At 38.4% G+C, this 13,656-nt stretch overlaps 1 protein-coding gene across 4 annotated transcripts in view; it reads left to right on the top strand.

Annotated features, from left to right (window-relative positions):
* The first annotated feature begins 1,730 nt into the window (after window positions 1-1,730).
* LOC128019191 (cytosolic sulfotransferase 3) overlaps window positions 1,731-13,656 on the top strand; it is a 34,796-nt gene continuing 22,870 nt past the window's right edge. The window contains exons 1-4 of one of the 4 annotated variants that reach the window (XM_052605293.1): window positions 2,711-2,729; window positions 2,896-3,024; window positions 5,412-5,550; window positions 5,717-5,845. In XM_052605293.1, the coding sequence (XP_052461253.1) occupies window positions 5,436-5,550; window positions 5,717-5,845 (244 nt within the window). In that variant the 5' untranslated portion in view covers window positions 2,711-2,729; window positions 2,896-3,024; window positions 5,412-5,435. Of the gene's footprint in view, window positions 1,980-2,590; window positions 2,730-2,895; window positions 3,025-5,411; window positions 5,551-5,716; window positions 5,846-13,656 lie in introns of those variants that run through there. The other 3 variants (XM_052605292.1, XM_052605290.1, XM_052605291.1) reach the window with 3 other exon arrangements.

Raw genomic sequence — 13,656 nt, 5'->3', positions numbered from 1 at the left:
ACTGATCCACCTCCAATGTTGAGGATGGAGATGGTGTTCTTCTGCTTATGAGCTTTGCCTTTTTTGCAGCAGACATACCGCTGATCCATGGGTCCAAAAAGTTCCAGTTTGGTCACATCACTCCATATAACATTCCTCCAGAGCTCCACAAGTCTACACAAATGAATTTTATCAAGTTCAAGTTGTCCTTTGTTCTTCTTTATCAAGAGTGGTATTCTACAAGATGTCTCAACATAAAGGCAATACTTGTCTAGTGATTTTCTTAAACACTGCTTTGAAATGGTTTCCCTCCTTTCATCGGGTCATCTTGCAAGTCTTTGGCTTAACATTGCAGATTTTTCTCAGTTGCTCTGATTAACCATTTTATGATATTGTGCTTTTTCTTCCACAACCTCAAAGATTAGGTGTGTTTTACCAGGCAGCAAAGATATATAGAGCTAAGTATCATCAGCATAACAGTGAAATATAACACCATGTTTCCTGATGATATCTCCCAAGTGTAACATATAAAGTGTGAAGAGTAGCGGCCCTAGTACTGAGCCTTGAGGTATCCATTAATGCCAACAAAGTGTTCAAGTCTATGCAAAACAATGTTGTGGTCAATAGTGTCAAACGCAGCACTAAGATCCAACAGAACTAATAGAGAGATACAACCATGATCAGATGATAAGAGCAGGTCATTTGTAACTCTAAGAAGAGCAGTCTCAGTACTATGATATGGTCTAAATCCTGACTGGAAATCCTCACAGATAACTGTGGTGCACGGGAAGCAGTTGGGGGTTCGGTGCCTTGCTCAAGGGCACCTTAGTTGTGGTATTTCGGCCTGAGACTCGAACCCCCAACCTTAGGAGTCAAACTCTCTAGCCACTAGGCCACAACTTCCCCACACATGGACAAGGGTGTCCAGTCCTGCTCCTGGAGGGGCACTATCATGCAGAGGTTAGGTCTAATCCTAATTAAACACACCTAAATTAAGCACACCTAATCAAAAATTTAAGATTACTTCAGGCAAATGTCGAGATAAACTTCAGAACATAACCTACCTTGAGAAGGACTGAACACTACTCTCATAATATTAGCACAAGTGAATCTAAACCTAAATATTATTGGTACTACTTTTCACTACTTAAATTACTTTTTGTTTACATTGGTTAATACATTAGTAATCATAAATTAACTTTGAGAAATAGTTTTACAGCAGTTATTTTTTTATTTTCGAAATATTGTAATGTAGAAGAAGTCATTCAATGAAAAATGTAAATGTCTTTAATATTTACACTTAGCTTGTAAGAGGCTACTCTACAATGTATACATATTGTATATGGCTCTATCGACTATTGGCTGAATGTCTGATGCAAAAGGCACATGTACATATTTATTTATAGAGAGAGAGAGAGAGAGGCACTCTCTGTCATGATTACAAAAACTTACTAAAAAGTGCTTTCCAACATTTCATGATGTCCAAAAGTCACAGAATTCTAGGAATAACTCTGCTGTAAATTGTTAACACAGCATTCAAGGATATTTCACCTCAGTAAGGGCAAAGTGCATACATCCAGTTTATCCAGTTTAACAAAGATAATACAAATGCTAGTTAAAGTGACATATTACCCTCCTAACGAGAGGAAATTACTCAACAAAATGAAAAACAGGGTTTAAGGCAATGTTGAGATCTTTTCTGAAATGCTAAAGAAGGCGTGGGCTTTTACTCTTTTTTTTCCCTCTGTAAATTGTCTTTGCTTATGGGGAGGGTTGTTTGAACTTGCGTAACATGTTTAAGGCTGAGTGCAAAGCTCAGAGAAAAGCAGTGGGATACACTGTGGTATGATAACCATGACAACACTCAATAGCATGGAATCCTGAATGCATTTGTAGAGCACAAGAGCACTGGTAGAAACCTTTGAGCAGAGTAGAATCAGAAGACAGTGTTAAAAAAAGGTTTTTTTTTCACCATTATGGAAATCCCTGACATGGCTTCAGTAAGTAAATAATTCTCTTTTATTATAGTTTGAGAAATGAATGAAGATTAGAATAAACTATTTGATGTTTGCCCAGATTTTTGCCCTAATTTACGGTCGGGACAAGATGACACTAGTTGCTGTTTTTTTAGCTTTAGACTTTGATTCCAACTAGTTGGAGTAAATCAGCCATGTTTGATATTGTTAGCTGATTTTAGAACACATCGATTTCATTTCCCATGCCTCTAGCAACAAGGAACGTGTTTTTTTTTGTTTTTTTTCATTTCCGATTGCATTGTATAGAACATACAGAAGACTATACCTTATAAGTAATGCAAATTTCTCTAATTATCATCACGTTTCAGAGTAATACTCTTATTAGTAATACTCTTAGTATTCAACATTAGATATGAATTCTATTAAGTATGATTTGTTATCCTAAAATGAATAGATTAAAATAGATTAAAATAAAAATTGTATCAATACTTATTTTAATAAAATTGTGACTGGCAATGCACATGTATGTGATATCTTGCTTGTTAACAGACTTTGACATTCTGTTTATGGCCAATGATAATTCTTTAATGATTATTCTGTACATTAAACTGAACTGAAACTTTTCTATACTGCAGAAAAAACTTCCTTGTCGGCCAGAGATGTTTGATTTTGAGGGAATTTCTATGACTAACTTTTTCACTGACAACTGGGAAAAAGTGAAAAATTTTCAGTCAAGACCTGATGACATACTAATTGCCACATATCCCAAAGCAGGTGAGACAGCTTCATTAAGTTTTTGTTTAAATAATTTTAGCCAGCACAATAACTTTATTAATTTCTTACTGATTCAATAGATAACACTATAAAACAGGTCCATGTATTTTCTTTCCAAAATGATCTTTAAAATTTGTTTAAAACACCCTTTCCATCACTTTTCTAGGTACCACATGGGTTTCTTATATACTGGACCTTCTGTATTTCAGTAATGATGATCCAGAGTGTCAGACTTCCCAGCCTATCTATATGAGAATCCCATTCCTAGAGTCATGCTTCCAAGAGTTTTCAACAGGTAAGAGACTTACAGTTCAGTTAGTTTATATATATATATTAATCTAGATTAAAATGGCTCATTCGAATTCTGCCAAAGGCATTCAGAATATGTGTGTTACCCAAATAAAATTGACAAACAGTAAGTCTTTGAGAAGGGGTTTATCAAGCTAGGTGGTGCATTAGAAAAGGGGCTCATCTCCTGTTTCCAAAATGCATCACAAAGTGCTTGAAAAAGCTGTAAACTAGTTCCACATTGCACAAGGTGCAAACAACATTACACCTGTTTCACACCAATGTTTAAGTTTTTTTCAAGTTTGTAGGTGTCAAGGTACAGAAACCAAATAATTAAATTTAAAGTAGCACTGGATGGTCTTCAATGTAAAAATGAAATATACATCAAACCTACATTTATTCAGACACCTTCAACATTTCTCACATTATTACAGTTTTGCTATATATATCAAAAATTATACCTGGTGTCTGAATAATTTGTGGTTTGACTGTTAAAACTACAAAGTAATTCAGTGAAGAGCAGTGGGTGATTTTCATTTTCATTTTCTTGGATTAACATTACAGCAGCCAGTAGCTAAATTAGGCGCGCTATCTAAAAATAGAGAAATTATCATTCATTCTAAATGTGATGTATGTGACTACAAATAAACAGAAACAGACTCTACTGAATAAGCAGGCTATTTTCATAACGCTAACGATAAAAATAAATAAAATAGAAATTCATTTATTTCTGTGACAAATTTTCATACCTGATGAATTAATTAATTATGCTAAATGTATCACTTATAGTAAAACATTGGTACTTTTGAATTTAACCCTTGTGCATTGTTCAAATTCACTACCCTTTTGTTATGTTCGGGATGAAAACATCCACTCAATTAAACTGCTGTAAAAATGTATCAGATAAATATATTTATATATATATATATATATATATATATATATATATATATATATATATATATATTTTTTTTTTTTTTTTTTGCGTAAATCTATTAATCAACCTCAGGCCTGATCAAAACTAGCAAATGTAAAAAAAAAAATGTAATTGCCAAGTTCATAAATGATGTCACTCATTTAAAAAAAAAAAAAAAAAAAAACATATTTCCAATATAAAAGTAATGGTGGCTGGATTTTTTTTTTTTTTTTACCTTTTATCACAGTCTTGGACATTTCAAAGATTAGTAACAACAAAACTAAGCCCTTTTTTTTTTTTTTTTTTTTTTTTGCACATGCCTATCTAAAAGGGTTAATGGTCCCACCTATTGATCAACTGTAAATAAATAACAGATGTTACCTCTTCCCAACAGGGAAATCCACCAACAATCAAGAATCTTACACACAAACAAACAATATAATTTGCTGTTATACTCCATATAACTCCATATACAAGCCAGAAACTAAGCCGTTTTTTGCACATGGCTATCTAAAGGGTTAATGGTCCTACCTAGTGATAAACTGTAAAAATAACAAATATTACCTCTTCCCAAAAGTGAAAACTACAAACAATCAAGAATGCATGATCATGTCATGGCTTTGCAATAAAAAAATAAAATAAAAAAAAACTTTATAATAGAAGTCCAATGGGGCAAAGACAGCCACCAACAACAAATGAGGGAGAAAAAAATGTAAAATATCTAATGCTGCACAAAAACTAAAAATGCATCAAAGACAATCTTGTTACTAATCTTTGACATGCCCAAGACTGTGATAAAAGGTAAAGAAATATCCAGTCCACAATCACTTTTTATACTGAAAATATGTCATTTTGTGTGTTTTTTTCACAAATCAGTGACATTATTTATGAACTTGGTAATTAAAGAGTTAAAATCTTGGATTTTTTTTTTTAAACATTTGGTAGTTTTGATCAGGACTGAGGTTGATTAATAGATTCATGCAAAAAAAAAAAAAAATGTGAAAAAATATTTATCCGATAGATTTTTACAGCAGTTTAATTGAGTGGATGTTAATTCAAGAGTATTGTTAATTCTCAGTGTATTGTTACGTTTTTGAAAAATTTCAAGCATTTTCTCAAAATATGTGTCAAAATAAGATTTGTGTATAGAACATACAGAAGACTATACCTTATAAGTAATGCAAATTTCTCTAATTATCATCACGTTTCAGAGTAATACTCTTATTAGTAATACTCTTAGTATTCAACATTAGATATGAATTCTATTAAGTATGATTTGTTATCCTAAAATGAATAGATTAAAATAGATTAAAATAAAAATTGTATCAATACTTATTTTAATAAAATTGTGACTGGCAATGCACATGTATGTGATATCTTGCTTGTTAACAGACTTTGACATTCTGTTTATGGCCAATGATAATTCTTTAATGATTATTCTGTACATTAAACTGAACTGAAACTTTTCTATACTGCAGAAAAAACTTCCTTGTCGGCCAGAGATGTTTGATTTTGAGGGAATTTCTATGACTAACTTTTTCACTGACAACTGGGAAAAAGTGAAAAATTTTCAGTCAAGACCTGATGACATACTAATTGCCACATATCCCAAAGCAGGTGAGACAGCTTCATTAAGTGTTTGTTTAAATAATTTTAGCCAGCACAATAACTTTCTTAATTTCTTACTGATTCAATAGATAACACTATAAAACAGGTCCATGTATTTTCTTTCCAAAATGATCTTTAAAATTTGTTTAAAACACCCTTTCCATCACTTTTCTAGGTACCACATGGGTTTCTTATATACTGGACCTTCTGTATTTCAGTAATGATGATCCAGAGTGTCAGACTTCCCAGCCTATCTATATGAGAATCCCATTCCTAGAGTCATGCTTCCAAGAGTTTTCAACAGGTAAGAGACTTACAGTTCAGTTAGTTTATATATATATATTAATCTAGATTAAAATGGCTCATTCGAATTCTGCCAAAGGCATTCAGAATATGTGTGTTACCCAAATAAAATTGACAAACAGTAAGTCTTTGAGAAGGGGTTTATCAAGCTAGGTGGTGCATTAGAAAAGGGGCTCATCTCCTGTTTCCAAAATGCATCACAAAGTGCTTGAAAAAGCTGTAAACTAGTTCCACATTGCACAAGGTGCAAACAACATTACACCTGTTTCACACCAATGTTTAAGTTTTTTTCAAGTTTGTAGGTGTCAAGGTACAGAAACCAAATAATTAAATTTAAAGTAGCACTGGATGGTCTTCAATGTAAAAATGAAATATACATCAAACCTACATTTATTCAGACACCTTCAACATTTCTCACATTATTACAGTTTTGCTATATATATCAAAAATTATACCTGGTGTCTGAATAATTTGTGGTTTGACTGTTAAAACTACAAAGTAATTCAGTGAAGAGCAGTGGGTGATTTTCATTTTCATTTTCTTGGATTAACATTACAGCAGCCAGTAGCTAAATTAGGCGCGCTATCTAAAAATAGAGAAATTATCATTCATTCTAAATGTGATGTATGTGACTACAAATAAACAGAAACAGACTCTACTGAATAAGCAGGCTATTTTCATAACGCTAACGATAAAAATAAATAAAATAGAAATTCATTTATTTCTGTGACAAATTTTCATACCTGATGAATTAATTAATTATGCTAAATGTATCACTTATAGTAAAACATTGGTACTTTTGAATTTAACCCTTGTGCATTGTTCAAATTCACTACCCTTTTGTTATGTTCGGGATGAAAACATCCACTCAATTAAACTGCTGTAAAAATGTATCAGATAAATATATTTATATATATATATATATATATATATATATATATATATATATATATATATATATATATATATATATATTTTTTTTTTTTTTGCGTAAATCTATTAATCAACCTCAGGCCTGATCAAAACTAGCAAATGTAAAAAAAAAAATGTAATTGCCAAGTTCATAAATGATGTCACTCATTTAAAAAAAAAAAAAAAAAAAAACATATTTCCAATATAAAAGTAATGGTGGCTGGATTTTTTTTTTTTTTTTACCTTTTATCACAGTCTTGGACATTTCAAAGATTAGTAACAACAAAACTAAGCCCTTTTTTTTTTTTTTTTTTTTTTTGCACATGCCTATCTAAAAGGGTTAATGGTCCCACCTATTGATCAACTGTAAATAAATAACAGATGTTACCTCTTCCCAACAGGGAAATCCACCAACAATCAAGAATCTTACACACAAACAAACAATATAATTTGCTGTTATACTCCATATAACTCCATATACAAGCCAGAAACTAAGCCGTTTTTTGCACATGGCTATCTAAAGGGTTAATGGTCCTACCTAGTGATAAACTGTAAAAATAACAAATATTACCTCTTCCCAAAAGTGAAAACTACAAACAATCAAGAATGCATGATCATGTCATGGCTTTGCAATAAAAAAATAAAATAAAAAAAAAACTTTATAATAGAAGTCCAATGGGGCAAAGACAGCCACCAACAACAAATGAGGGAGAAAAAAATGTAAAATATCTAATGCTGCACAAAAACTAAAAATGCATCAAAGACAATCTTGTTACTAATCTTTGACATGCCCAAGACTGTGATAAAAGGTAAAGAAATATCCAGTCCACAATCACTTTTTATACTGAAAATATGTCATTTTGTGTGTTTTTTTCACAAATCAGTGACATTATTTATGAACTTGGTAATTAAAGAGTTAAAATCTTGGATTTTTTTTTTAAACATTTGGTAGTTTTGATCAGGACTGAGGTTGATTAATAGATTCATGCAAAAAAAAAAAAAAATGTGAAAAAATATTTATCCGATAGATTTTTACAGCAGTTTAATTGAGTGGATGTTAATTCAAGAGTATTGTTAATTCTCAGTGTATTGTTACGTTTTTGAAAAATTTCAAGCATTTTCTCAAAATATGTGTCAAAATAAGATTTGTCACCAAAAATCATTCCATTAGCTGAAACACAGAGAAAGTTGTAGCCAAATTAAGACTCAATTTTACCCCCAGTGGACGAAAATGTCCCCAACAACGCATAAGTGGGGTTAAATATTTAACAAAGCATGCAAACAAAAGGCAGCTGTTCATGTTCGTTTTGTGTTCACGCGTGTTCCAGTGATTTATTTCTTATTCCTTTTCTGATAACTCTTTGTTGGTGAAATGATGAGGTTGCATGACATTGGGGCAGTGTTGGTGCAGTGGATAAGACACATGTCTTTGGTGTGAGAGACCTGGGTTTGAATCCACTGTGAGACACCAATGTGTCCCTGAGCAAGACACTTAAACCCTAGTTGCTTCAGAGGCGTGCAACCTTTGACATATGTAACCATTGTAAGTCGCTTTGGATAAAAGTGTCAGCTAAATGAATAAATGTAAATGGAGATGTTGTTCCTGTGTGAAGGGCGAGCTGACTGATGTCAAGTACACAGCTGTTTGCAGAAGTCCTGGATTCGTGTCGTTGTGGACATCACACTCCTGAGTTGAATGCACAAAGTCTGAACTACAGAGGATGCACATCCAAAATCAGTGCATTTTGTATTGTGAAGTGACATTCAGCCAAGTATGGTGACCCATACTCAGAATTTGTGCTCTGCATTTAACCCATCCGAAATGCACACACACAGAGCAGTGAACACACACACACACTGTGAGCACACACCCGGAGCAGTGGGCAGCCATTTATGCTGCGGCGCCCGGGGAGCAGTTGGGGGTTCGATGCCTTGCTCAAGGGCACCTAAGTCGTGGTATTGAAGGTGGAGAGAGAACTGTTCATGCACTCCCCCACCCACAATTCCATCCGGCCCGAGACTAGAACTCACAACCCTTCGATTGGGAGTCCAACCCTCTAACCATTAGGCCACGACTTCCCCCCAGAAACGCGCACAGACCTACGTCACAAGTCTATTTGCCTAATCTTCCCGGTACTTTACACCGCGGTGGAAGCGCAGAAAGCAACAGGTCTGGGGGGAAAAATGTTCCGGGTAATTTCGGTGGAAACGCGGCATAAAAGTAACTGGGAGGAGAGAAACACAGGATCGGTGGGGTGGGGGCGAGGCACAATGACACACACCCATGTGTGAAGCTACCCACTTTTTTCTTTAATCTGCCTTGGAGGATTAAGCTGCTCGTATAATGAGGTGTACTGATCCTTATGAAACACACACTGGCAGATTAAGCATGCATGAAGTGTGTCGCAACTCGCAAGTTTGAAGTTGCTTCCTCTGAGGTAACTAGGAGGAGAGAAACATAAGCCCGGGGAGGCAGGGCCACCTTCCTCAAATAGGCTGTAAAACTTTGGCCATGCAGCGATTCGATTCGATTACGATTCATAGGTTTTTGATTCAATTCAAGAACGATTTTTGCAAATTTAGAACGATTCAATTCAATTCGATTCACAATTAAATTTTATTTGATTCGATTATAACGATTCGAATCTGCATTCTTTAAGTGCATTCAAGGGATTATTTAAATGCTCTTACTAAATTCTTTAAATGCTTAGTCAGGGGGCAAATTACAGTAGCATTTATGGTTAGAGAACCATAGGTTAGAAGAAAAAAAAAAAAATTGTCCATTGTTAAATGCTAGTTTAATGATGCAACATGGCATACGTAAAAATGTATGTAAGCCAAGTTTTTAAAAAAGACTTTTAAGAGTATTATGTATAAGCTAATATTTTGTCACACCAGGGGCATAGCCATAATTTCAGAAGTGACAGAAATGTCAAATACAATTGTGATAACCCGAGTATTTAAAGATGCACGCAGACACTGCTGTTTATCGTCTTTACTAAACTCAGCAGCAAAAAACAGAAACTGGCTTGCAAAACGGCAACAACACATACACAAAACATCCGGTGTGCAACAACTTAACTAGGACCTGGGGGAAGCAAAATAACAAACAAACATTCCAGGTTTCACCCCGGCCTACACCGCCAATAGTCCCTCTGCAACACTTCTCCCTCTTAAAGTGCAAACATAAAACATTAATACACACACTGTAAGATAAGTGCCTCTCTACCAGGAGAAACATTGGTAGCAATATGAACATCAAATTTTTGTTAAACAAACAACACTCTTTTATATGGTATATTTAATGTCTGTAGCTCAACATGTCAGTCTGTTTGGAGGCTTGTGTTGTCTCTTAGATCTCCTAAGCTCAGGAATGGTGTCCTCCACACTGGAGGCAGGCTCTGGTCCCCCAGGTAGGCTCTGAGCAGGGTCAGCCGTAGCTGCCCGCTCCGACAATTCATCAGGTGCCTCCTCTGAGGGCTCAGACAGGCCCTCATGTGACACTTCCGCATGCCCTGGAGCTATTGGCACGGCCTCTGCAGAGCCGCCCCCACTGACTTTGCATGAAACCCCGTGAGAACTCTTCCCTCCCCCATCATGGCGGACCCGCAAGTGATCTTGGTGCCTGCGCACCTGCCTACCATCACATAATTCCACAACAAAAGATACTGGCCCTGTCTGGCGGTGGATTACCCCTGGCAACCAGGGTGAACCTATGCCAAAGTTCTTGACATAAACTCTGTCCCCTGGGTGAAAATGTCTCTCTTTGGCATGTTGGTCCCGCCTTGCTTTTTGCTCCTCCTGATACCTGGCAACCCTCGCTCTGATGTCTGGCTGGAGGAGGTTCAGATGAGACTTTGGTCTCCTCCCCAGCAACATCTCAGCTGGAGACACTCCCGTAGTTGTGTGTGGAGTAATCCTGTATTGAAACAGGAAGCGTGCGAGCTTGGTTTCCAGCGATTGTCCTGACATCTTCCGCAGCCCCTCTTTGAAAGTCTCCACAGCCCGCTCTGCCAAGCCGTTGGACGCGGGATGATAGGGGGCGGTGCAGACATGACGAATCCCGTTTCTATCCATAAACTCCTTGAAAACCTCACTGGTGAAAGTGGGCCCGTTGTCTGTCACAATTGTGTCTGGCAGTCCATGTGTTGCGAAAATGCTTCTCAGTGTGTCTGTAGTAGTAGGTGCAGTAATATTTGACATGATATGTGCCTCGAGCCACTTGGAGTGTGCATCCACTAGTACTAAAAACATCCGACCCATAAATGGGCCAGCAAAATCCAGGTGAAGTCTGGACCACGGACGGCCGGGCCACTGCCATGGGTGTAGGGGTGCTGCCGCTGGCATCTTCAGGTTGCTTTGACACTGAGAACATACCTTCACCTTTTCTTCTAAAGCACAGTCCATCCCAGGCCACCACACAAATGATCTGGCGAGACTTTTCATACGGGAAACCCCGGGGTGGGCCTCATGTAGCTCGTCCATCACTTGAGCCCGCCCTGGAGGTGGGACAATCACTCTGGAACCCCAGAGGAGACAGCCATCAAGGACACTTAATTCAAGTTTGCGCTTGACGTAAGGTTTGAACCCCTCCTGTTCCACAGTGTCAGGCCACCCCTGCATCACCCACCTCTTCACCTGCGACAACACTGGGTCTCTTTCAGTCCACAACTTTATTTGCTTTGCTGTCACTGGAGCCTGTGACAGTCTGTCCATCAGAAAAACAGTCTCTGGGGGAAAACCTGTGTGGTGTGGTGTGTCTGGGAGAGGCAGACGGCTAAAAGCATCAGCATTTGCATTGTCGCTACCCGCCTTGTACTCTATGCTATACTGGTATGCTGACAGGGTTAATGCTCAGCGCTGTATTCTTGCTGAGGCCATGGGTGGAATGCCCTTTGTCTCACTGAACAGACCCATTAGAGGCTTATGGTCTGTGAAGATGGCAAAAGGGCGACCAAACAGGTAGTGGTGGAAACGCTTTACTGCAAAAACAACCACCAGGCCCTCCTTCTCTAATTGCGAGTACCCCTTTTCTGCTGCAGTAAGAGTATGTGACACATAGCTTATTGGCTTTTCACTTCCATCCTCCATGCGGTGCGAAAGAACTGCCCCCAGTCCATACGGGGAGGCATCACACGATAGAATGACCTCCTTGTCTGGGTCAAAATGTACCAGCAGTCGTGTTGAGTGTAACAGTCCCTTTACGTGCTGGAAAGCGTTGTCCTGATCCTGCTGCCATCTCCACACACAGCCTTTGTGTAGCAGCTGGTAGAGTGGGGCCAGCACGGTCGAGAGGTCTGGTAAAAACTTCCCATAATAGTTCACTAGACCCAGAAACGACCTAAGCTCTGCAATGTCCTTTGGTGTTGGGGCTTCCTTAATTGCTCTCACTTTGTCTTCGACTGGAGACAAGCCCTGAGCTGAAATCCGATGTCCCAGATATGTGACACTTGGAGCTTGAAAAACACACTTACTGCATTTCAGACGCAGCCCAGCCTCAGACATTCTCTTTAACACCAGGTCAAGGTTTTGCAAGTGTTCCTCTTCTGTTTTACCTGTGACGAGAATGTCATCCAGGTAGACGGCAACCTGTGGAATGTTCTGAAACAGATTGTCCATGGTGCGTTGGAAAATAGCCGGGCTTGAGGCAACGCCAAACACCAGGCGGTTATACTTGAATAGGCCCTTGTGAGTGTTTATAGTCACATATTGCTTAGAGTCTTCATCTAGCAAAAGTTGCTGATATGCGTGACTCATGTCTAGTTTAGTGAATGTTTTTCCACCTGCTGGTGTAGCAAATAGGTCCTCCACTCGCGGTAGGGGGTAGGTGTCGAGCTGTGAGGCCTGATTAATGGTCATTTTGTAATCCCCACATATGCGCACTTTCCCGGTCCTCCTTCACCACTGGCACTATTGGGGCTTCCCAGTCAGAAAACTCCACAGGCTCAATCACCCCTGCCCTTTGTAGCCTTTCCAACTCCGCCTCAACCTTAGCTTTCATGGAATATGGTACTGTTCGTGGTTTGAAGAAACGCGGTTGTGCTTTTGGGTCCACACACAGTTTAACTGTGGTCCCTCGGAGGGTACCCAATTCCTCTTTAAAGACATCAGCATATTTCCCTATGATGTCCTGTACCACAGTGGTATGTTTGATTTCACCCCAGATCTGTCCCCAATTCAGGTGAATTTTCTGGAGGAGATCCCGCCCCAACAAGCTCGGTCCCTCCCCCTCGACCACAAGCAGTGTCACCGCGGCCTGCTGTTCTTGATATACAATGTCCACCTTGATAGCCCCCGCGAGTGGGATGCACTCACCCGTGTACGTTCTGAGCCTAATACTTGTCTCTTCCATTGCAGGTGCACCCCCTGAGCTCCACAACCTGTTGAATGTGGTTTGACTGATTACTGAAGCTGAGGCCCCAGTGTCCACTTCCATGTTCAGCTCTTTGCCATTCACCTTAATTGTTGCATAGATGGGCTGAGCCCGGGGCTGGCCATGGATATTAAACATGTTGAATGAGCACTGCTCCTCAAAATCCTCACTCTGCAGGTGATGTGTGTTGGGCTTAGGTGCTTTTCCCCATCCTTTTGTCTGTTTATTTTTAGCACCCCTGCACTTTTTTGCAATATGCCCCCTTTTCTGGCAATTATGGCAAACAGCGTCTTTAAAGCCACAGTCATTCGCAAAATGCGGACCCCCACAACGATAACACTCTGTGGGTCTCCCTGAACTACTTTTGCTTTCTTTTGCTACAAAATGGGCAGTATCTGATAGCGTCCCTCCCCCTGCATTTTTTATGTCCATCGTGTTGTTTGCCGCCGTCTCCATGGCTAGGGCAATGTCCAAAGCCTTTTTGAAAGTCAGTGTGGCTTCACCCAATAAGCGGCGCTGTATGACGT

The sequence above is a fragment of the Carassius gibelio genome, chromosome A8, assembly GCF_023724105.1.
Source record: "Carassius gibelio isolate Cgi1373 ecotype wild population from Czech Republic chromosome A8, carGib1.2-hapl.c, whole genome shotgun sequence".
NCBI lineage: Eukaryota > Metazoa > Chordata > Actinopteri > Cypriniformes > Cyprinidae > Carassius > Carassius gibelio.
Note: the sequence above shows the minus strand (reverse complement) of the source record. Positions and strands in the feature narration are given on the sequence as shown.